Source organism: Zeus faber, assembly GCF_960531495.2.
Source record: "Zeus faber genome assembly, chromosome: 14".
Lineage (NCBI taxonomy): Eukaryota > Metazoa > Chordata > Actinopteri > Zeiformes > Zeidae > Zeus > Zeus faber.
Window position 1 is genome coordinate 14,518,301 of NC_137200.1, and position 22,077 is coordinate 14,540,377.

The following is a 22,077-nucleotide window of genomic DNA, read 5'->3' on the forward strand; positions in this document are numbered from 1 at the left end:
GTACAGCCAAGATTGATTTGGGATATTATAATATCCTATCAAGTTGACATGTCCTTTAAAGAGATAAAACAAAAGCTTCCCCAGGTCTTTTTGTGACTTGTCAGTGCTCAAAATCAAAATCCATCGTTTAGCAGACCTACATGACGTAATGATCTAAAACATGTGTTGATCTTAAACAATGTCTGTATCATTATATTATTATATATTCAAAGTTTTTCTGCAAAGCAATAGCAAAAATAAAATCCAGTAAAATCCAGTATTATGTTGGAGAAAAGTGCTTTCAAATTGGGGGTTTAATACAATTACAAAAGGAGCTGTTTTGATATACAAATCCTCACAGAATCATGACACAATACAAAACAATTTGTTAAAATGTCGCTCTGGAACGTTTTCTGGGTAATGTCACTCCATTCGGGGAAACTGTGTCGTCCTGAGATGCAGGAGGAAAAAGCACCTGTTGTTAAAAGCAACGTGACGGACACTAACATTTGATCCGTGTAAACAACAAGGTGATCGTGTGGCTGAGATGGAAGCATCAGTTGGTCAGCTTGTGTCATTGAGGTCAAAATCCCTTCAGCAAGAGAGACCTGAGAACAAATTACATATATAAAAAAAACACAATTAAATCACATATATCGTATGACATCACTATATCGTGTCATTTTATTATTTGTATCAGACATTTATTTTGTGATTGCTGTAGAGTTTAGCCAAAGTCCAAAGGTGTGCGGGGACCTGACTGGAGTTATTTGATTTGTTTAATATTCGTATTCATCCTTTTCTGTTACCTAAAATGTCACCACCGTTCGAGTAAAACCGGGATGCGATTAGTTTTGTGGGAAAAGTTGAGAGCGATGCTTGTAAAAAAAACCAAAAAAAAAAAACCCACGTTCTCTCCTCACGTCACAAACAGGCTGCGTGGCGGGAGGTCGATTAGAGGAAGTGAGCTTCCTACCTCATCACGGATAATGGTAATGGCGTATCAGCGCCTCTGTAAATGCCACGCTGCTCAAGCGATTAGACTGTCCTATTTCATTACGGCCTCCCGGCATGCCGCGGCCCACAGCCCCCTAAATCAACTTGGCACCAGTGGCCCTCTAGTTTCGGTCCAATCAGCACCTGAGTCTTTCTTGATGGAGGCAGGCGGTAAGCGTTCCAATGGCGCCCTGGATTTCAAGTCTAAGAATAACCTGCTACTCTTATCTCTCTCCCTCGCTCGCTCCCTCTCTCTGCTTTTGTCTCGCCGTTTATTATTCTCACTACTGTTTGCTCAGAGCCACCACGTACCTCATGCTGCTTTGCCATTCTTGAACTCACATACGTCACTGGGGATTATTTTTTTCACATCCATTGTTCACCACATCCACAAGACCACCACCTAGCTCGTTCTCATAAAGAAGAGCTCTGTGTAATCGGTTATCTCTGTTATACTCATCATTCAATTATTTTCATCTCGGCAGCTGGGTTCTAATGACATTAGTTCCTTTAAAACATATTGGTCACATATTTGTCATATCTGCACTTCAAAATACTGTTGTTTTTGGGAAGGTTTCTCAGATGGGAAGTTACAGCACTTGTTGGCAACTGACTGTATAGATCCAGTTAGCCTACTTACGCTGATCAGCCTCCACATTAAAACCACTGACAGGTGAAGGGAATAACATTGCTCGTCTCGCTCCATTGGCACCTGTCAAGGGGTGGGATACATGAGGCAGCAAGTGAACAGTCAGTTCTTGATGTGTTGGAAGCAGGAAAAATGGGCAAGCGTAAGGATCTGAGCCACTTTGACAAGGGCCAAATTGTGATGGCTAGATGACTGGGTCAGAGCATTTCCAAAACAGCAGGTCTCGTGTGGTGTTCCTGGTACGCAGTGGTTAGTACCTCCCAAAAGTGGTCCAAGGAAGGACAACCGGTGAACCCGCGACAGGGTCATGGGCGCCCATGGGCTCATTGATGCGCCTGGGGAGCAAAGAAAGTCTAAGCCATCTGGTCTGATCCCACAGAAGAGCTACTGCAGCACAAATTGCTTAAAAAGTTAATGCTGCTATGATAGAAAGGTGTCAGAACACACAGTGCATCGCAGCTTGCTGTGTATGGGACTGCATAGCCGCAGACCAGTCAGAGTGTCCATGTAGACCCCTGTCCACCGCCGAAAGCACCTACAATGGGCATGTGAGCGTCACAACTGGACCATGGAGCAATGGAAGAAGGTGGCCTGGTCTGATGAATCATGTTTTCTTCTACATCATGTGGATGGCCGGGGTTGGGGTCCGATCCGATGGAGCATCTATAAGATGTGCTGGAACAACAAGCCCGATCCATGGGGGCCCCACCTCGCAACTTACAGGACTTGAAGGATCTGCCGCTAACATCTTGGTGCCAGATACCACAGGACACCTTCAGAGGTCTTGTGGAGTCCATGCCTCCACGGGACGGAGCTGTTTTGGCGGCACGAGGGGAAGCTACACAATATTAATGATTATTAGTGGTGGTTTTAATGTTGTGACTGATTGGTGTATAAGTTTTCAATATCAGAGCTTTATATATAGAGTATAATATAATAGCATCATAAATAAAATAAAATATAAAAAAGAATGATAATAATAATAATATAATAATAATTGAAATAATTAGAATAATGGTCAAATATTTGTTTATACAGCAAATATTTCACAAAATGCTTCACAGTCAAAAGAGGTAAACTACACTTACACAACTGTGAAGTAAAGCAGTATCTATATTCATCAAACAAAATTATAATAACACAATTTTTGAAAACCTTCTGTTAAGATTTTGAAGAAATACTGTGATAAAACGACAACAATCCAAGACAAATATACTGTACTTTGGTCAGGTTCGAAAGCATGGTTCTAACATATGTGGCAGGCGGTTTGCTCTCTCTCTCTCTCTCTCTCTCTCTCTCTCTCTCTCTCTCTTTCTTTTCCTTCTCTCTTTCCAGTCGTTGACAAACTGTCATGTTGTCTGCTCAGGTGAATGGCATCGACCTGCGAGGGGCCACCCACGAACAGGCCGCCATGGCACTGAAGGGAGCCGGCCAGATGGTCACCATCATTGCGCAGTACAGACCCGAAGGTCAGTGAGACAAACACAAGCCGCAGGAGACGCTGCTCTCTTCTTTGTCTAGATGAGAGGCAATGCAAAACAAAAGCTACTCCTCTTAAAATGATTAACAGTTGTTCATACATACAATACAATAGGACTTGAAATCCTGTAATACAGACAGTTAAAGGGCAATAGAGTGCATAGGCAGTAATGAATTAAAGGTATTGGGTAAAAGCTAGTAGGCTGGTAGGTAGTGGGGTTGTATACAATGATCTTACCAGCATGCCAGCAACTTTGTTACGCTTTAAATGTGCTTTGAAAATATAAGGACCTGATTCCTCTGAGAGGTCCTCGGAGAATGTTTTAGCACAGTAATGAATTCCACTGGCGTTAATTTCACAGCGGTTTTGATGAAAACCCCTCCCATTGTGGCGGGAAAGTGGACATTCAATCGAATTTTCAAATCAAACTTTGTCTAGCTGCTCCTCATCAATGTGCCTTTATATATATATATATATATATATATATATATATATATATATATATATATATATATATATATATATACACACACAGTATATAATATTGAAAAAAAAAATCAACCAGGTTTTTTTTCTTGCGTTTCTTGCGTAATGAAATAAAAAGTGTAACTCTGAACTCAGCAGCGGTGGAGAACCCAGTAGGAGGATCTGTTTACTTTCGGTCAAAGATAAGATCCTGACCATCTTACTATCGCGAGTATTATTGCAGGACTTTCATATCCTTCACTTATTCTACTAGGTTTTACTAATGTCTGTGAAAATGTATAACTAGATACAAATACATACCTCATCAGTTGATTAAACATTCTCATTTCAACAAATATGGGAAAGCAAAGTATGGCAACAGACAAAGGTCAATATAAGGCCAACTCAAAACTACGTCTACCCCTGCAGACAAGCCGGCACTGTCGCCCCCCTCACTCGACTAGACAGCCTTGATTGGTGACACAGCTTTTCTGATTAAGGCCAGCGCTTGCGTTATCTACTTCAGGGCAACACAACAAGTGAGTCATTCTTAATAAAACAAGGTCTACAGTGTGTGTTGTGCCCTCATTCCGTGATATCCACTACAATATATTCCCTTTGAAATGGTAAACCGTGCAGTGGAAAGCATGGAAGCCTCACCTTTGAGTTCGAGTCACAGTTGCTCGGACCCCGTCAGCGAAAAAAAACGCAGTGGCGTTCTGCTCTTCAGTCGTGAACCAAATTCCAAAGACCGAGAGCGTCAGACTTAATCCTGTGGATCAGACACTGGGCTCCCACATTGAGAGGTTTCGCGATTATTACATAATCCTAATTATTTTGAGTAAACTGCGATCATTTGTCAAGTCGTCAGAATCCACAATCATATGTATCCTTCCAAATATTGAGGGAATTCAAGCTTATGTTGGACATTGTTAGAATAAATACTAAATTCGGGAATTAATAATGCAAATTAGGTGCATTTCCATCAGCTGGATTGAGGCAAATTAACTGTCTATTTTAATGCCAATAGATGCACTAAGTAGACTACGATGTGTTATTTCATCATTATAAGCTGATACGATGAAAAGATTAAATTGTTCATCAAAATTATTCAAACGGCAATTCGTTACTATCTAAAGTGCCATGTTCGGGACAGCCCCCTGGCAAAAACTAACTTGCGTTGACCCTAAATCGTGCCTGGTTTAGACAGCTCATTTAATAGTCACCACCTCCGCCCTAACAGCTGCTCTCTTTTCTCGCCCATCAGAACTTGCCCTTTGCTCCCCGCGCCGGGCCCCATCTCCAGCACCAGGTTTGTGCCGTTGGCACCAGTGGCTGCTCTGGGTGTTAGCATTCACTCCGTGGGGGCGGGGGGTGAATGCAACCACAAACAGCCAACCCCAAAATTACCCCCACTGTGTGTCCCACGATCTTACCACAATATACTGTCAATATAAGTTTTCACTCCTCAACCGCACACTCCCCTGTCCTCACCCCTTTTTTCCACACTTCTCCCTCATTTTCCTCTTTTTCCTTCCCTGGTGGTGGCCCCCATGAGTCCTAAAAAACACTGTCCCCAACTCCTTCCGTGATTAAAACGATCAATTTAGAAAGATGTTCTCATCCACGCTGTGCTTTGCTGTATGTTAAGTCAGTCATGGTTACACGTAGAAAAAAGGCCCGAGGACGGAAGGTGGGGTCGCTAACTCATATCACAAGTGTGTTCTGGTCACTGATTGAGTCCATCTTGGACTTATTCAAGTCCTAATAAACCATCACTGGTTTATTCAGCATTATATTCAGAATCTATATTGAATTATATTGAGGTCATGACTCTCTGGTCCAACAGGAAGTAATCATTTAGATCGGCCCGTGACACTTTTACAAAAACTCAGATAAAGATGGAGAAACGCCATGTCGTATGACGATAACGGACAATCAGCGCAGAAAATTTAATTCCAATATTTCATTTCCGTCTGAAATTGATAAATGACGTGAAAAAACGTGTGTGTGCAATCTGGAGCCATGGACACGGGAGAGCAGATCAATGAGATGATGACAATTCTGCTCCCTGTTTGTCTCTCCAAGCTTTTAAGATGGGGGGGGGGGAGTATTAAAAGTTGTCCACGTTCATCTCTTGGTGGACAAAGCTCTTTCTTCATGTTTGACATTTCACTCGTAGGTACGCACAGTCTTGAGGGCAGCGTAACTTTTATTAGACACGCTGTAATAACATTAATTATAAATCCTTTAAAAAGCCTGGTAAGTTAAAAAAAGACATAGCTGCTACTACACGGCAGCATGACCTTGAACTGTGTGGAGATGTGTCGGGGGGAAATAGAATCATTTTGGTTATGGCGAGATGAGGTGGGACATTATGCCGGATCAGTACAGGTCACCCCAAATAGTTCTCAAACCTCCCCAAAAATACCATCAGTTTTTAACAGATCAGTTTCCCACCTGTCCCCTGCCCCTTATTCGGCACAGTCTTTGACCGGGCCAGAGGGAGCACTAGAGAGGCACTTTCCCTCTCTCTCTCCCGCTCGGTGAATAGTGAGTGTGTTGACACTTTGTGAGGGACAGAGACAGGGAGCCAGTTGTGGAGCAAAGAGACAGAGCCAAAAACCAGGAGGAACAGGAGACGCGGGAGAGAGGCGACATGCAGAAAGGTACGTGACGTGGTATGAGGGCTGCGGCACTCGAGGCTCCGAACAAGATCCAGGGCTGAATAATGTAAGAGGAAGGGGAGGGTGACTGCGTGTGGAATTTGGATCCAGCGGTTGTGGCCATTGTGTGACTAAACAAGCACTTTATGATTAGTTTCCTTGATTATTCCTTCCGTGCTCTACCTGGGTTTTTTTTGCTCCATTGTCCTCTTGGCAAAGGGAATAAACTAAAACAATGGAAAAGCAAAGAAACTCTGGAAGTTTTTGCAGCGCTTTATAGTTTCTTTTGTTTTGTTTTTTTTGGTAGAAATACTCATTGAACATATTACATATCCATAAAAGTCAGGTTTTGAAACAGTGTGATGTGTTTCTACTTTTTCACTTCAAATAATGTATTCCAAGATAGTGCTTTAGTACCAGCGCGAGATGTACGTTGATTAAATTAGATTAGATCAGATTTGATTAGGTTAGATGCATCATTTTTTCATCCGCGGAGGAAAATTGCAGTGTCACAGCAGCACACATCAGAACAAAAGGGCAAATCACAGTCAAGCCATGAAAAGAAAAAATATTAATAATTTGGCCCAATACAAATAAAATGGCAGTAAAAGAAATATCCTAAAAATAAACAATAAACCACTATCAACCTGTATCAACAATTTGAAAGGTAAAGTAGGAAATTGCATATATGTGTATATATACGATAGTACTGGTTGTGCGGTGACTCCACCTTTTATCCAGATTATTATTAGGTCAGCCACCCAAGCCTCCAGCTGTCAGTACTTTACCTCTGTTGGGATCTGCAATGTCAGGAACTGACAAAACAGTCCATCTTCTGAATAGGAGGCTTTTTTTTCCCCCGACGCACACTTTCTCTGCGCCAAAGCGGAATTCAGCTCATTTCTTCTCACGTCATTTAAAATGTCACCGGAGCTGGCGCTGAAAAGGAGACAATGTCTTACGAGGTGTGTTTTTGTGAGGCGATAAAATAATTATTTCATTTTAAATCCATTTTGTTTAGTTGAGGAAGCAAACATTTACATTTACATTTAGTCATTTGGCAGACGCTTTTATCCAAAGCGACTTACAAGGGAGAATAACATTCAGCTACCGTATTTTCACGACCATAAGGCGCACCGTACTAAAAGGCGCAGTCTCAGTTATGTGTGCCATTACTGTATTTAACACACACATAAGGCGCACCGGATTATAGGGCGCGGGTTTTATATACCGGTACATATCCTCTACTACGTTTAAATACCTCTACTGCGTATTTAAAAATAGAGCGGGAGCAAAACTGAGTATGTTTGTGCTTTATTCATGTATTTATTACAAAGTATTAATCAAACCCATCGAAGTCATCATCCTCTGTTTCTGAATTAAACAGCTGCGCTAAATCACACATGCCAGTTTCCCCTTCTTCGCTGTCAGAGTCACTTTCCGTGCCGTGCGGCTCCTCGGAAATGATGCCGGCTTTTGCGAAAGCTCGAACAACAGTGCCAGCAGACACGTTAGCCCAAGCATCTACAATCCATCCGCAAACTGTGGCGTAACTTGCCCGGCGCTGCCTTCCACTTTTCGTGAAACTGTGGTCTCCGTCGGTCATCCATCGCTCCCACGCCGCTCGCAGCCTTACTTTGAACGGCCGGTTCACACCGATGTCGAGCGGTTGAAGTTCCTTTGCCAGACCTCCCGGAATAACAGCAAGCACAGCGTTCATTTGTTTCACCTTGTTTTTCACATCGGCTGTGAGATGGGCACGCATGGAGTCACAGATTAACAGCAATGGTGATACGTGGAAAAAACCACCTGGTCTCCTTACATACACCACCTCCCTCAGCCACTCTTTCATCATCTCCTCATCCATCCAGCCCTTTTCATTTGCCTTAATAACGACTCCAGCTGGAAAAGTCTCTTTAGGCAAAGTCTTTCTCTTAAAAATCACCATAGGCGGCAGTTTCTGTCCATTTGCGTGGCAGCCAAGCACAACAGTAAACGACGCCTTTTCATACCCCGTTGTGCGTATCGCTACCGTGCTGGTCCCCTTCTTCTCCACCGTGTGATTCACCGGGATGTCGAAAGTGAGCGGCACCTCGTCCATGTTGGTGATGTGGCTTGGCTGGATGCGTTTGTCGGCGATGTGTTTGCTGCAGTAGGAGTGGAAGCTCGCCAGCTTTTCATTATAATCCGCCGGACGTTGCTGCGCTACTGTAGTCCTGGTCCGGATGGAAAAATGGCACCGTTTCATAAAACGAAAGCACCACGACGGACCTCCTTGAAAATGTTCAATTTTCATTTCTTCCGCTAGCGTTACTGCTTTTAGTCGAACAGTGACCGTCGAAACGCTCGCCCCACTCGTTCTTTGCTCGATGATCCACCGCTCGAGTCTTTCCTCCAACTCGGGCCACCTCGCCTTATGTCCGCGGAACACACATAGGGCGCACCGCACTATAGGGCGCGCCGCACATTTTGAGGAAAAAAATAGACGTTTATATGCGCCTTATAGTCGCGAAAATACGGTACATTGCGACAGAGCAAAGGCATATAGAAGATCAATGCACTTCCACAAATACTCAAAATACCATAATACTCTAATGGTCAAGCTTACACTGTGTAGCTGCAACTTACAGTATATCTGCAGATATTGTTTTTTCCAGTCTTGTAAGTATTTTTTTTTTCATGACTTCGTATTGATAGCATTGAAGTTTTTGCTGTATATCTTCATTTTGATCGCATTTATTGTAATTTGCGATTTTAAAGAGGCTCCAAAAAGTATTACTTTATTGTATTGTATTTGGTTTGTTTGTCTTGTCTGCATTATATCATGTCTGGGTATATACAGTAGATATACAGTGAATATATATATATATATACATATTACTATTTAGGATTTAATGGATGACATTTTTCTGGAATATAAAAAAAACTGTATTTTGAAGTTCTCTTTGGTCAAGTTGAGTGCCGATGGAATGATGAGTTATGACGTTCCAGCCCAGGGATTTAAATGGAGTTTGAGTCCTGATGTTGCCAGCTGTCCGTCTCAATCCACACAATCTCTTCCCCTGCAGAGTACGGTCGCTTCGAGGCCAAAATCCACGACCTCCGGGAGCAGATGATGAACCACAGCATGAGCTCTGGGTCAGGATCCCTGCGAACCAATCAGAAGAGATCCCTCTATGTCAGGTTGGACGTTTCAACAATTTGACATTTATTTTTTGTCTTTGTTTATTTATTTGTGTTGCTTTTGGTGGAAGAGATTCGTTAACCCTCAGAAATACAGTACGTTTAACGAGTGTCCAAAAAAAAAAAAAAAGAAATCCGTTTTCCAAAATATCCAAATATTTATGGAATGTGTTCATAGACTTTAATATACTAAGGACTAAGGACTGTAATATAAATATATATATATATATATAATGTCACTCAGTAAATCTCTAGTAAAATGTAGTCAGAATCGCAAGAAATCGAACACCCACCCCCAAAAGAATCCAGTTTAAATAGAGTTAAATGAGTCAGAATTGGAAAAACAACCAATTATGCAGTGACAACCCTGCACGATGAATGAATGGACAGGTAATAGTGAAAAATCAACCGTCTTTATTTCCACAAATACTAATGACCTCAAAACTCAGTCAACGAACGCTCCCCACGGCCTCCGGGTGACACACACACGTCTTGTCAGCAGAACAGCTGACAACCGTAGTGAGAATAACTTCAACAGTTGACGGTGCAAAGGTTGTTGATAGGATGTGCAAAGAAAGTTGCTATTTCCCGGCGCTTCCGACAATGACAAAATAATGTATTCTGACGGACACTCTTCGATTTGCGAGGTGTACAGACAACATGGGAATGCTTAATGAGCTGTAAATATTGGGGTGATGAGCTTGAATCCCCCCATTGGATAGAAACGTAGCGCGCAACAGGTGGAGGCAGAGGAGATGGGGGGAGCACAACAATACAACAAAGCAGGAAGCAAAGCAGGTAGGGGGAGAGGGATTGGCTGCTTAAATAGCTCATAAGGGCGTGGACATGTGTGGCGCCGTCGAGTTGTCTGACAGAACTTAAGTAAATGTATTGGGGGGGGGGGTGACGAAATCACTCAAGTACGACACCAATCCTTGTATCATTCCTTTTTGGTCAAAAGATTGGTTTTGGTATGATTAAAGCCGGTTTGATCCCCGGCTTCTCCTGGTAGTGTGCCGATGTGTCCTTGAGCAAGACACTTAACCCCCGAACTGCTCCCCGGGCGCTGCTATATGGCAGCCCACTGCTGCTAGAGACGTCAGTTACTAGGATGGTAAAATGCAGAGAAATGCATTTCGTTGCCTCAGTACTTGTACTCTGTGCGATGACAAATAATGAATGAATCCAAATATCTGGTGGAACATCTTCACAGAGCGAAAAGAAACACTGCTTGATGAAAATCATTTAAGGAAGCTAGCTCAATAAAACAGCCCCCTAATTAATCATTTATTATTATAAGTAGTAGTAGTAGTAGTAGTAATAGTATTATTATTATTAATATTAATAATAATAATAATAATAATAATAATAATGATAATAATTACAACAATTATAATGAGTAAATATGAAGATAAAATAAATAAGCAGACACATAGGTAAATCGGCAAATTAAATAATAATACAATTAATAACATTTAACAATATAGTGTAAAATACCTGTCATCCTTGTAGAATATACCTAACTGTAAAAAGTGAAAGAGAAGGGAATTTTTTTTTATCTGCTTAGTTCCAGTAACTGTCTCCGTGAACAGGGCGCTGTTTGACTATGAGAAGTCGAAGGACAGCGGCCTCCCCAGCCAGGGGCTGAGCTTCAAGTACGGAGACATCCTGCACGTCATCAACGCCTCCGACGACGAGTGGTGGCAAGCCCGCCAGGTGACGCCGCACGGGGACAGCGAGGAGATGGGCGTCATCCCCAGCAAGAGAAGGTGAGCAGAGGGATAGCTCTTGTTTGGTTTCTTCGTTTGCCGTTTTCACCAGGAAGAATCTGGGACCTTAAGTGGGAAGTTAGTGAATTTCTGCTTGAGATGCCGTGATTGATTGATTGATTGACTGCTGCGGTTGTTTTTGACGCTTGACGAGAAAATCTGGATCAAAAAAATCGGTACATTCCTTGTATATGAAAAGTACATTTTCATATACAAGGAATTTCTCTTGGTATAGGGGTTGGCGCATGGGTGTACAGACAAGTAGCATAAAACAATGCTAAGCAGCCTAAAAAAAAACAACAAAAAAAACTTATTCAGAACTGACAACATGTGTTCCATGCACAGGATAAATGAAAAGGCTATGGCTGGGGCCAAGTGGCAGTATGGTTGTATGGTAGTATTGGCTGTGGGTATTCATATAAACATAGAGGAACATTCTGTATAAATATTGATACAATAATATGAGGCATGGTTAACAAGCAAGCCGTGATGCTTTTCTGGGATGGGTGCCGACAGACTCGATAGTTCCCAAATACCCACAGAGTCAGCATGGCAGTCGCACCCCTTTGGTGACACGCTGTACTAGCTGCAGCGGGCGGCCACGTAGAGCAGCCATTTTGAAAGTCCAGTGGCTTCGCAGCTGCGTGACTGAGGAGGGTGGGTCTCTGAGTGAAATGTGGAACCAATTGGGGCGTTGACCGTTCAAAACCTCCTGTTGTGCCCCGTAGCGGGGATGGTGTTCGGAAGCGGCGAGCTTCGCGAACGGTTTGGAATGATTTGGTCGATGATTCTCCCTGGTCTCTGTGCTTCGCAGGGTGGAGAGGAAGGAACGAGCACGTCTGAAGACGGTGAAATTCAACGCTAAACCGGGATCAATCGATTCAAAAGGGGTATGGGATAAATAATATATCATAAATACTATACTATAATAAACACTATACTGTAGTTATTGTTCAGGAGAGAAGTAGTCTTTCTGTGAGACGACTGGAATATCGCAAGAACTTCTCTCTTCAGTGGCTTTTCGACATGTTAGTTTTAACAAAGTCTCCATTGTTTGCGTAGCCGTTTCCTATATTTTCCTGCATTAGATGGATCGGTTAGAATTTCTTTCGAGAACACATCTCTGTTTCACCTCATTAGCCCATTTCATTCTGTGTGGGTGAGTCATTTCACTCTTTCATACAAAGAAAAAAAATAATCCAATCATGTGTTCACTCAATTACGGGTGAAGGAATGCAAAAACGAAAAGTTATGGGAGAAATGAATGACACAAAATGAATGATTAATGAGGATTGGAGTCAATATCTTCCTTATTGAGGATTTGAGAACATTTTGATTTGGAAAGAAAAAACACTTGTTTGGAAAGTCCCGTTACGGTGTTCAACCTTTTAACGACTGACGCATTTTCTGCAGCAACTCAGCACTTTCACAAACGTCTGGTTTGTTGCCAGACTGTTTCATTTATGCCGCTGACGTCCCTACACGCTCACAGACTGCAACGATACACACATCCCATCATCAGCTCTTCACAGTGTCCACCTCCGCCCCTGCCCATCTCGCCTTCCTTTTCCCACCACCTATCGGTTTGCTTTCGACAGCCTCTTATTTTACAAAATCTTGGTTGCATTTCTGTCTGCCTCTCACAGCATGGCCTTGATAACTCCTCTTCTCGCCTCGCTTCTGTGCATTTAAGACTTTTTTTTTTTTCATGTATCTGATGCTACCGTGGCACGTCAAGAAGTGATGGTACAGAGCCTTAGCAGAACTGGACCGGAAAAGTCTGCTATGGTTTCACTGCCGCAGCCTTTGTTAAGTCAAGCTGACACTTTTGGGTTCTGTATTGCCCCGAAACTGACATTTAGATTAATAATAGAAAAATAAATGTTTAAAAATGTCAACCTCAGTATGCAGTTCTTGCCACGTGATTTTAATGAAGCTCCAAATGAAGGCTTGATGATTTTGCTATAAATAGTAAGTTAATAAGTAAATCTCAAATGGAAGTCTTCCTCTATTCTTACTACTCTTTTTGTCTGTTTTTTTTTAAGCAATTTGGCAAAAGCAATTTCGCTTTTGGACTACAAATACATTGGCCCTTTGTTGGCATTTTGCTAGTGCCAAACCAACAAGATACTTCTCACGAATGTAATTATTTAATTAATAAAATCGATGAAAATTGACGGATGCACCTATTGTTAAACTCTGGGCCGATACCGATGTTTAAAATCACATATTGGCCGAAAGCCCATGCCAAAACCAATGTTTTTCGGCTTGCCCTGAACGCAGCATCACTTAGTTTTCCGAGTTCCCATGAATGCAGCATCCCTTCCTGCTTGGAGCGCTGTAGAGAGCCGTGTCCGTGTCTTCTAAAATCGATCGCGGACGGCATTCTCTCGGACGGATGAAAAAATAAAATTAAAAAGTGCTTTGGCGGCCGTTAATATTCTAGAGCGCCTCGCCCCATTGAAGTCTATATGTGGGAAACACTGGATAGACATCGGCCACTGCCATCAGTGAATTGTCATCTTATTCGCCGATAGGCCTAAGGCGACTGTCGGCCGGCTCCGATGTACGGCCGATAAATCGGTGCATCCCTATTTTAATTAGAACATAAATAGATTTTTGCCGCAATGTTGGGCCAACAAATATATAGTTTGCTTGAGAACATGCCAGGAATTGGCCGATGTATTTATGATCCCCCTTTTGCCATGGTGTCATTAACTTTGTAAAGGTTTGCCACCCTTACCTTGCCTATGCTGATTTGATGAACGCTGAACACCCAATGTAGGTGATTTCCCCTTAAATTTGCCGCCCGCATCCACTTCAGGCCAATGTCGGCTCACTGTTGTTTAGAGATTGCCAAATCAAACTACTGGCCAGCATGGGCTACTGAGGTAATCCTATGGCCTACTGAGGTATCCTATATCTTTTGAAAAGATATTGTTAACATTGTTTGCACATGCAGCGTGATGTATATCTTCAGTATATTACTACTTCCGAGGCTTCGAAACAGAATGCATTAAACAGATTTACGAGACCTCTAAAGTGTCCTCCAATTATACTGTAGCACCATAACTGGTTCCTTGCCCTCTGGACTGGAAGTTGAACCACCAGCTGAATGAAGTCAGTTCATGTCATGAGTCTATTAATATGACAGAATGTAGCACTGCCAGTATTTTATAATCTGCAACTATTAGAATGAGAAGGAGGTGACCTATATTGGAAAAAATAACTGTGTAGCTATAGAGCGTTGCCCTGAACGATTCCACGCCAAAAAAGTTCAAATGAAAGTCCTAATGCGAGAGCAGCGAATGTTTCTCTCCGAAGGGAAACTTCTTGGCGTCCCACGTTTTATTTTGCATCTTGTTTTGTCTGCATGAATGTGACGACGCACCTGTTTGCTCCATTGCTCTCTTTCATCCACAGTCATTCAATGACAAACGTAAAAAGAATTTCATCTTTACACGAAAGTTCCCTTTCTACAAGAACAAAGAGGGTGAGCAAGATGGCAGTGATTCGGACCGTAAGTAAGGCCCAGACACGCACACACACACATACACACACACACACACACACACACACACACAGCACGTAGAGACGCGGTGTTAGGGCGTGCAGGGGTCAACAGAGAATACACACCAGACGTGTTGCAGGAAAAAGGTGTTTTTCTTTTATACGGAGGCCATTTCATGCTTTCTCTGCCATCATTTCCTGTGTTTCTCTTTCTCTCTCTCTCTCGCTCTCTCTCTCTCTCTCTCTCTCTCTCTCTCCCTCTCTCTCTTATACTTTTTGAAATCTCTGGTCTGAATCATTCTGTCTGGAAAACTAACCAGTCACCAAATAGAATGTGGGAGCATTTATTTAAAAAAAAAACCACAATTGGTCCACACTGTGAGGTGAAAGCTACTGGCGGAGCTGTGGGATGTGGCGCCCCCTGGTGGCTGCTTATTGTCCAGACCAGGGATGGACGGTGACGGAGCTTTCGGCCTGCAGGCCGCGCTAAAGACTACTCCCTCCATTCAGAACCGCTTACCTTTTCCCCCTTTTTTTTTTTTTTTTTGCCGTGTGTCGTTCCCTTCTTTCCACCGTTCTGACTCTCTTTTGGACGGCCGCATACCCCTAGGACATGCTGGGTCTAGGTGATGATGGTTATGGGACAAAGACATTCAGTAAGTTGCTCCAGGAATGCTCCCTCGCCTCTGTGTGTTGCCTCGCAATGCCAACTGTCACGATTCCCTCTTAAGCAGCTTTAATGTTGTTATTATTATTGCTATTATTTTGATGTTGGCATTATTGCATGCTGCACTTGGTGGGCCTGCTCTGCTTGTCGGTTTACAGTGTCTTAACCTCTCCCTCAACACGAAGGGGGAAGCGCTTCCCAGCACCCAAGGCTCGGTGAAACGCATTTTTTTTGATCTGGTAATTGTTAAATATATGATATACAGTCCAAAAAGTAAATGGTAATATCAAAATTAGCTTGATAAAGGGTATTTAAGATGTTTATACACCGACCGTGTGTACTGTAAATATCCCTTTTACCGATCGGAACCAATCGGTGAGCAAAGTATTAACGCTGCTTGTTTGAAAAATAACTCAGGAGTTCAACTCCATCCACGATCAGATGCATAAAAAAATATTAAAAGAAGACAACACAGTGAGTGCTCATCTGCTTACATCTTTGGATTGGTTCCTGGACTTTGACATAATGGCATTCGCATCATTATTTTCGGTGGAAGGTGTGACAAAAGCAGTGGAAGAGCGGTTGAAAAATCGGCCGATATGCACGACAGTTCAGCCAGGCCTGAGAAGTCTTTGAGCCTGACGTTCATGGAGTTATTGGACTGATATTCATTTACTTTTTGCGTCCCAAATCAAGGATGTCAAACAGGTTGCTCAGACGTAAACGCTTCCTCCCCCAGTGGCCTTCAATATAACGATGGCTGCAGCATGTTTGCATGATGCTGAGAATGAGAACTAAACTAAATTTTTTCACATGATTTGTATGTTTTTATGTGATTTTTAGTGACATTTAGTTACTTTGATGTGTTTACTTTCTGTGTGTAAGCTATCAGTTTGTAATGTGTGTTCTCTGTTGTGGCGACTGGAGACATTGAACACATATTTAACACACAGGAGTTGAACGCTTTGTATGGTTCCCTACTCACCTAACTTCTAGTTTTAATTTGCGATTTGTACATACTAGGTCAATATCTAGATGCCACATTCCCTTTCCCTAAGGCACAGCTATGGCCTGTGGTGCAAATATATCTCTATCATCGCAGCACAAAACTAGCCTGGCATCGGCAGACCATGCGTATTAGTGGAATCTCTCAGTTCATTTTCGATTTCCAAGGGGCGTTACCGACGGGCGCAGGCCTAAATGTCCCTGTACGCAATTGGATAGACCTGCAACCAATCAGTGCGTTGGATAGACCTACAACCAATCAGTGCGTTGGATAGACCTACAACCAATCAGTGCGTTGGATAGACCTACAACCAATTAGAGCAAAGGTGTGATATAGCGCTGCGCGACGGAACCATTTTGACAGGCTACAGCCTGCAAATCCTGTCGGAAGTGCGGCCAACACATCTTTCTTACCAACAAAAGCTTCACGTGCAGTTGTTTGTTCTTCTTTTAGGGGAAATACCACCGTCCAGTTTGTTTAATACTGTCGGGATAGCGAATTCAACAGACCGTTCCACAACAGTGGATACCAGTTTGGCTGTTGACGAAAATGCCTCAATGGCGCTGTTCTGTACAGTCATCGTATCAAACCCGCCCCATAATAGATAATCAGCTGTGATTGGCCAGGTCAGCTGGAAATATGTCTTAACTGGAGAGGGACCAGACGCATATGCCAGAGCAAATAAAACATGAGCCTCGCAGATTTGTCTGTTTCCCAGGCAAGCACAAATCCACATTATTTCTTCCCCGGTTGCTGCCATATATAGGGAATAAAAATAGATGTGATCAGATCATAACTGGCCTCGAGAAACATGATACGCTAAGTTGAGGTGCAGGGTTGATCAAACTCTCTGAAAGGAGCCGTGGGCGCTCTACGGTACGAATCTATTGTGTCTTCACTCGAGCCGTCTTGAAAAAAACTGAGTCCTGCTCTGATATGATGGAGTTGTGATCGATTTTTTTTTTTTTTTGTGATAGATTTCTTTTTTACAAACTCAATACCACTGCAATATTCAAAAAGCATTCATTCTACAGGGATCTATGGGGTAATTGCTTGAAAGCCAAACTATTCTATAATAACCGAGCCTTTAGTAAATTTGACATAATATTGTTCTCATGTTTCGCACAAAACTGTTTGACTTAACTCTGCATGTACAGTAGCAAATAAAATTGTTTACTCTAGAGTTAAGTCCCTTGATGATATTCTGTCCAAATGAATTGCACCATAGAATAAACATAATAGCCCAAATTAGGAAGTCAGTATTTTATGAAATTAAAATCCAAATTAATTGCAGGAAGGCTGCCTGTGTTCATTCATCATTAGGGTTAGCTAGATTTCTGTCGTTTGTTTACTGTAAATGTCCTCAGAATGCATAAACCAAAGATTTCGATTGTTATAATTATTTTTTGAGGTACGATGCCACGCATGCGGCCTCCTGGAGAAAAGGCGTTGTAGTCATCACATTCCACATGACAGAGAGTATTTCTGTGCTGGTCGGTAAAGCTGTGTTGCTCTGCGTCTCACCAGGGAGTCAAGAGGAAGTGATTCTCTCATATGAGCCCGTGATCCGGCAGGAAAGTGAGTAGCCGCACCTTCCCACTCACATCCCAGTAAAAAGTCTGGTCTCGTTTTGTGCTCCATTTCCAACCATAGAGAGCCTATTAAATCAGAATGTCGGAAATGGTGACTGTGACGATTCTGTTCAGATCGACGGGACGCTCTCTGAATCAGCCAAATTGGAATCCGGCTGTCGAGCATGTGACCGTATGAGTCGACAATTGGCCCCATAACAACATATTTTGTAAAATCATATTTGATGTCTCCAAGGTGTCTGACATGAGCAAAACAATATTTCCACAAGACGGACAATATATGTAGTTACGTACTGTACGTGCATGATGGATATCATGATAGATAGATGGATAGATAGATTGATAGGTAGGTAGGTAGATAGATAAATAGGGTGATAGATAGATACATAGATGGATAGATGGATGGATGGACAGATAAATAGATAGACAAATAGGTGGATGGATGGATGGATGGATTGATGGATGGATAGGTGGATAGATAGGTCGATATTATTCATCCACGGAGAGAAATTGCAATGCCCCAGCAGCTCATATCAAAGACAGCAGGCTGTTATAATAACAAACAACAGAATAAAAATATCAAAAGAAAATGAAAAATGTCAATATCTGGGAGCAAAAAGTGAAATATCCCGTAAACCTCCCAGTGAACTACAGTACACAATAAAGTATCAACAGACCAACATGTGAATGAACAAATCCCCGCGTGTGGCCAACTGCTGCCTTGTGTTGTAGTTCATTACGCTCGACCTGTGATCATCCTGGGGCCCATGAAGGACCGCATCAACGACGACCTCATCTCAGAGTTCCCGGACAAGTTTGGCTCCTGCGTGCCCCGTGAGTATTTCCAGGAAATGAGACTTTCACTTCCTCATCCTGCCTACAGGTGTTTACTAGCCACCATTTAGAAGACAGTAGACTCAGGATTGAGCGAGTTTCGCGCATTGGTACAAATGTCAGACGACACCGTGTGGTCACGAGGACCAAAAGGGCCGATGGGTAAGTGATGTGACGTCGGTGTTACGTGGTGACGTGGTTCTGCTTTCATTTCACATCGACATCCACGTCGTCCTCCCACAGTGTTCAGTGTTGGCTTTTTGTGTTTTATTTTTGTTAGCACTGTTTGGGTTTTGTTTTTGTTTTTTTGTTTTTTTTGTTACCAAAGTATTTTGAATACATTTGAATAGTGCTTAACATATTGTTTAAAATGTGGAAGTAAGTTTAGTCCGATAACAGAGTTTGTCCACAGTAAGTATTAGTACAGTGTGTGTTTTGTATCGTAGAAAAATCTAGTTTCGTTGATTACAAACGGCAGATTCATATTTTTTTGCATGAAATAATGTAAAAAAAGAGTGTGTGTGTGTGTGTTACACCGTAGTCTTTTTGTGACATTATGCAACCCCCTCCCTCCCTCACCCATCAATACTGTTTTGATTTTGCATGTTTTTTTTTTAATTCACCCATCTTTTTTTTTCTTTTGTATTTCAATTTACCCTTTAAACCAAATAGCAGCTGCTTACAGCTCAGGGCAACAAGGTAAGACGGTCGATGAGTCGAGTTTATTTTGGTTTCTCTTCCTCCTAGAACGTAGAGTGTGAATATAAACCCACTTTGTGTAAATAATCAGCCAGCACACGGCAAAGTACGGCGTCTTGGGCGTGATGAGGATGTGGTAACAGGTTTTTTTTTCCGCTGCCGGTTCCGTCCCCGGTGTACACAAAGTGAGAACCGCAAACTTTTCTTTCTTTTTTAAAATTTTAAAAATATATGTGTATTTTTTGCCACAAGATGCGTCAAAGTTGTAGAAATGACTGGATTTTCTTTTGAACGATCTGTTCTACCTGCCCTGCAGGGATTGGATCAGTGGTCAATCCCAAAACGGTTGTTGGATCTCTTCCACGAGGGTTATTGTAACTGACGAGTTTTGTGCCAACGTTGGGACACAAACAGAAACCTCTCTCTCTCTCTCTCTCTCTCTCTCCCTCCCTCCCTCCCTCCCCTCACCCCGCAGACACCACCCGGCCGAAGCGGGACTACGAGGTGGACGCGCGCGACTACCACTTCGTCATGTCCCGGGAGCAGATGGAGCGGGACATCCAAGAGCACAAGTTCATCGAGGCGGGGCAGTACAACGACAACCTGTACGGCACCAGCGTCCAGTCGGTCAAATACGTGGCAGAAAGGGTGAGACTAGTATTCCCCCCCCGCCTCCCCGGCATGTGGATCCGTCGGGTTCTGTTTTTAAAGGGAGATTTTTTAATTAAAACTAAAAAATAAAAATTAAAAAAAAACCTTCCCGTCTCCTTTATCTCAGGGCAAACCCCGCATACTGGACGTGGGTGGTGTGGTGAACATTGTGACGGTGTTGGTGAGGTTATGAGGTGTCACACACCTTTTCTCTCAATAGTAATAATGACACCAAACCGCACTTTTCGGGACGTTTACATGTTACCCATTGACGGAAAATAAATAAGAATAATTTTAATGGTCAAGGAAATACAGCTTGTGCTAGACAAAAGTGGTTCTCTCTCTTCGGTCACATTCACCCGCTCCCTACGTCGAGAGTAAAGATTCCGAACGACCAGATAAACAACCCCCATGGCGACCAAACGCAGCCGGGACAGAAATAAACGACTCCCCGTTGCCTTTAACGACCATGATTCCGGTGACGAAAAGTCCGGTTTAATACGTGAGGTCCTCATAAGCCCTGGGGGGGAAATCACTTGGGCTTCGGGCACGATGCGCCTTTTCCAAAATCCCCTCCCCCCGTTCTCATTGTCGCAGGGCAAACACTGCATCCTGGACGTGTCGGGAAACGCCATCAAACGACTACAAGTAGCACAACTCTACCCCGTCGCCATCTTCATCAAACCCAAGTCTATTACATCGTTAATGTGAGTATGCAAAGTCGCGCTCGTCCTTTTTTTTTTTTTTTTGGTCTTTTTTTTATTTGCGCGAGTCGCAGACGGGGGCCTCGCTCCTCTCTCCGCAGGGAAATGAACAAGCGGCTGACGGAGGAGCAGGCCAAGAAGACGTTCGACAGAGCCATGAAGCTGGAGCAGGAGTTTGGGGAGTTCTTCACAGGTTTGTTTGGTTGTTTTTTTTGGGGGGGGGTTTTCGCGCGTTCTCGGGCGGTTGTGGCCGTGACCCAATAATGAGTTTTTGCTTTGACGTGACGCCACTTTGCTTTGCAGCGCTGGTCCAAGGAGACACCTTAGAGGACATTTATAACCACTGCAAGATGGTGATAGAGGAACATTCAGGACCTTATATCTGGATCCCTTCAAAGGAGAAACTATAATAGCTCATCACCTCCAGGGAGAGCGTTTGGACTGCTAGAAACTAGTAATAATTTGTAACATATGATAACTGTATAGCAATGAATAGTCTTCAGAAATATTATTGTGAATATTGTTTTTTTGTTTGTTTTTGGCGTTTTTGTTATTTTTTTGTTTGTTTTGTTTTTTTGGTATTTATTTTTCTTTTCTTTCCTTTCTTTTTTGTTTTTCACTCTCAACATGAATGTTCCTGAATGTACACCACAAAGTGTTTAGAGAACTTTTAGGTCTTGACCATGTGAACCGTTTGTAACGTCTGTTTATTTTTGAAATCATTTTGCGGAACAAAGATGCTCAATCAATTGGAACAAATGGCGGAGGGGGGGGGGGTCACGTGTCGCCACGGGGGCGGAAAAGTGAAGATGGCATATACCGTGCACGCACACACACACACACACACACACACACACACACACACACACACACACACCCTCCTTCCCCCAAATAACGAGAACCCCTTAGACACGGCTCATCAAATGCACTGTTTGTTTGTTTATTTGTTTGTTTGTTTATTTGTTTGTTTATTTATTTGTTTGTTTGTTTGTTCTGCCACATCTCCTTGTAACACCCCCCCCCCCCCCCCCCCCGCGCTTCCCCAGCCCCAGGGTTGAGTCCAGTTTGGTTAAACAAAAGTTTTGATTCGAGTTTTGATTTGAGTTTTTGCTACTTCTATTGCTACGGGGACACAAAAAGCACAAAGTTATTTGTTGTGTAAAATCTGACATTGATTGAGATGAATTAATAATCGAGGTTAGTTAGTTTGAGTCGTGTACATTGCGT

The 22,077-nt window shown here is 42.8% G+C and overlaps 1 protein-coding gene across 4 annotated transcripts in view; it reads left to right on the plus strand.

The window, feature by feature from the left end:
• Positions 1-21,260, plus strand: part of dlg2 (discs, large homolog 2) — a gene marked incomplete at both ends in the record, with an annotated part of 158,453 nt that extends 137,193 nt beyond the window's left edge. For 2 of the 4 annotated variants that reach the window (XM_080013293.1, XM_080013294.1), the window contains 12 exons: positions 2,991-3,093; positions 4,837-4,881; positions 9,304-9,418; positions 11,011-11,187; positions 12,002-12,077; positions 14,611-14,707; positions 17,898-17,948; positions 18,695-18,796; positions 19,971-20,143; positions 20,744-20,853; positions 20,952-21,043; positions 21,154-21,260. In XM_080013293.1, the coding sequence (XP_079869419.1) occupies positions 2,991-3,093; positions 4,837-4,881; positions 9,304-9,418; positions 11,011-11,187; positions 12,002-12,077; positions 14,611-14,707; positions 17,898-17,948; positions 18,695-18,796; positions 19,971-20,143; positions 20,744-20,853; positions 20,952-21,043; positions 21,154-21,260 (1,248 nt within the window). Of the gene's footprint in view, positions 1-2,990; positions 3,094-4,836; positions 4,882-9,303; positions 9,419-11,010; positions 11,188-12,001; positions 12,078-14,610; positions 14,708-15,307; positions 15,354-17,897; positions 17,949-18,694; positions 18,797-19,970; positions 20,144-20,743; positions 20,854-20,951; positions 21,044-21,153 lie in introns of all 4 variants that reach the window. The other 2 variants (XM_080013295.1, XM_080013296.1) reach the window with 1 other exon arrangement.
• Positions 21,261-22,077: the final 817 nt, after the last annotated feature.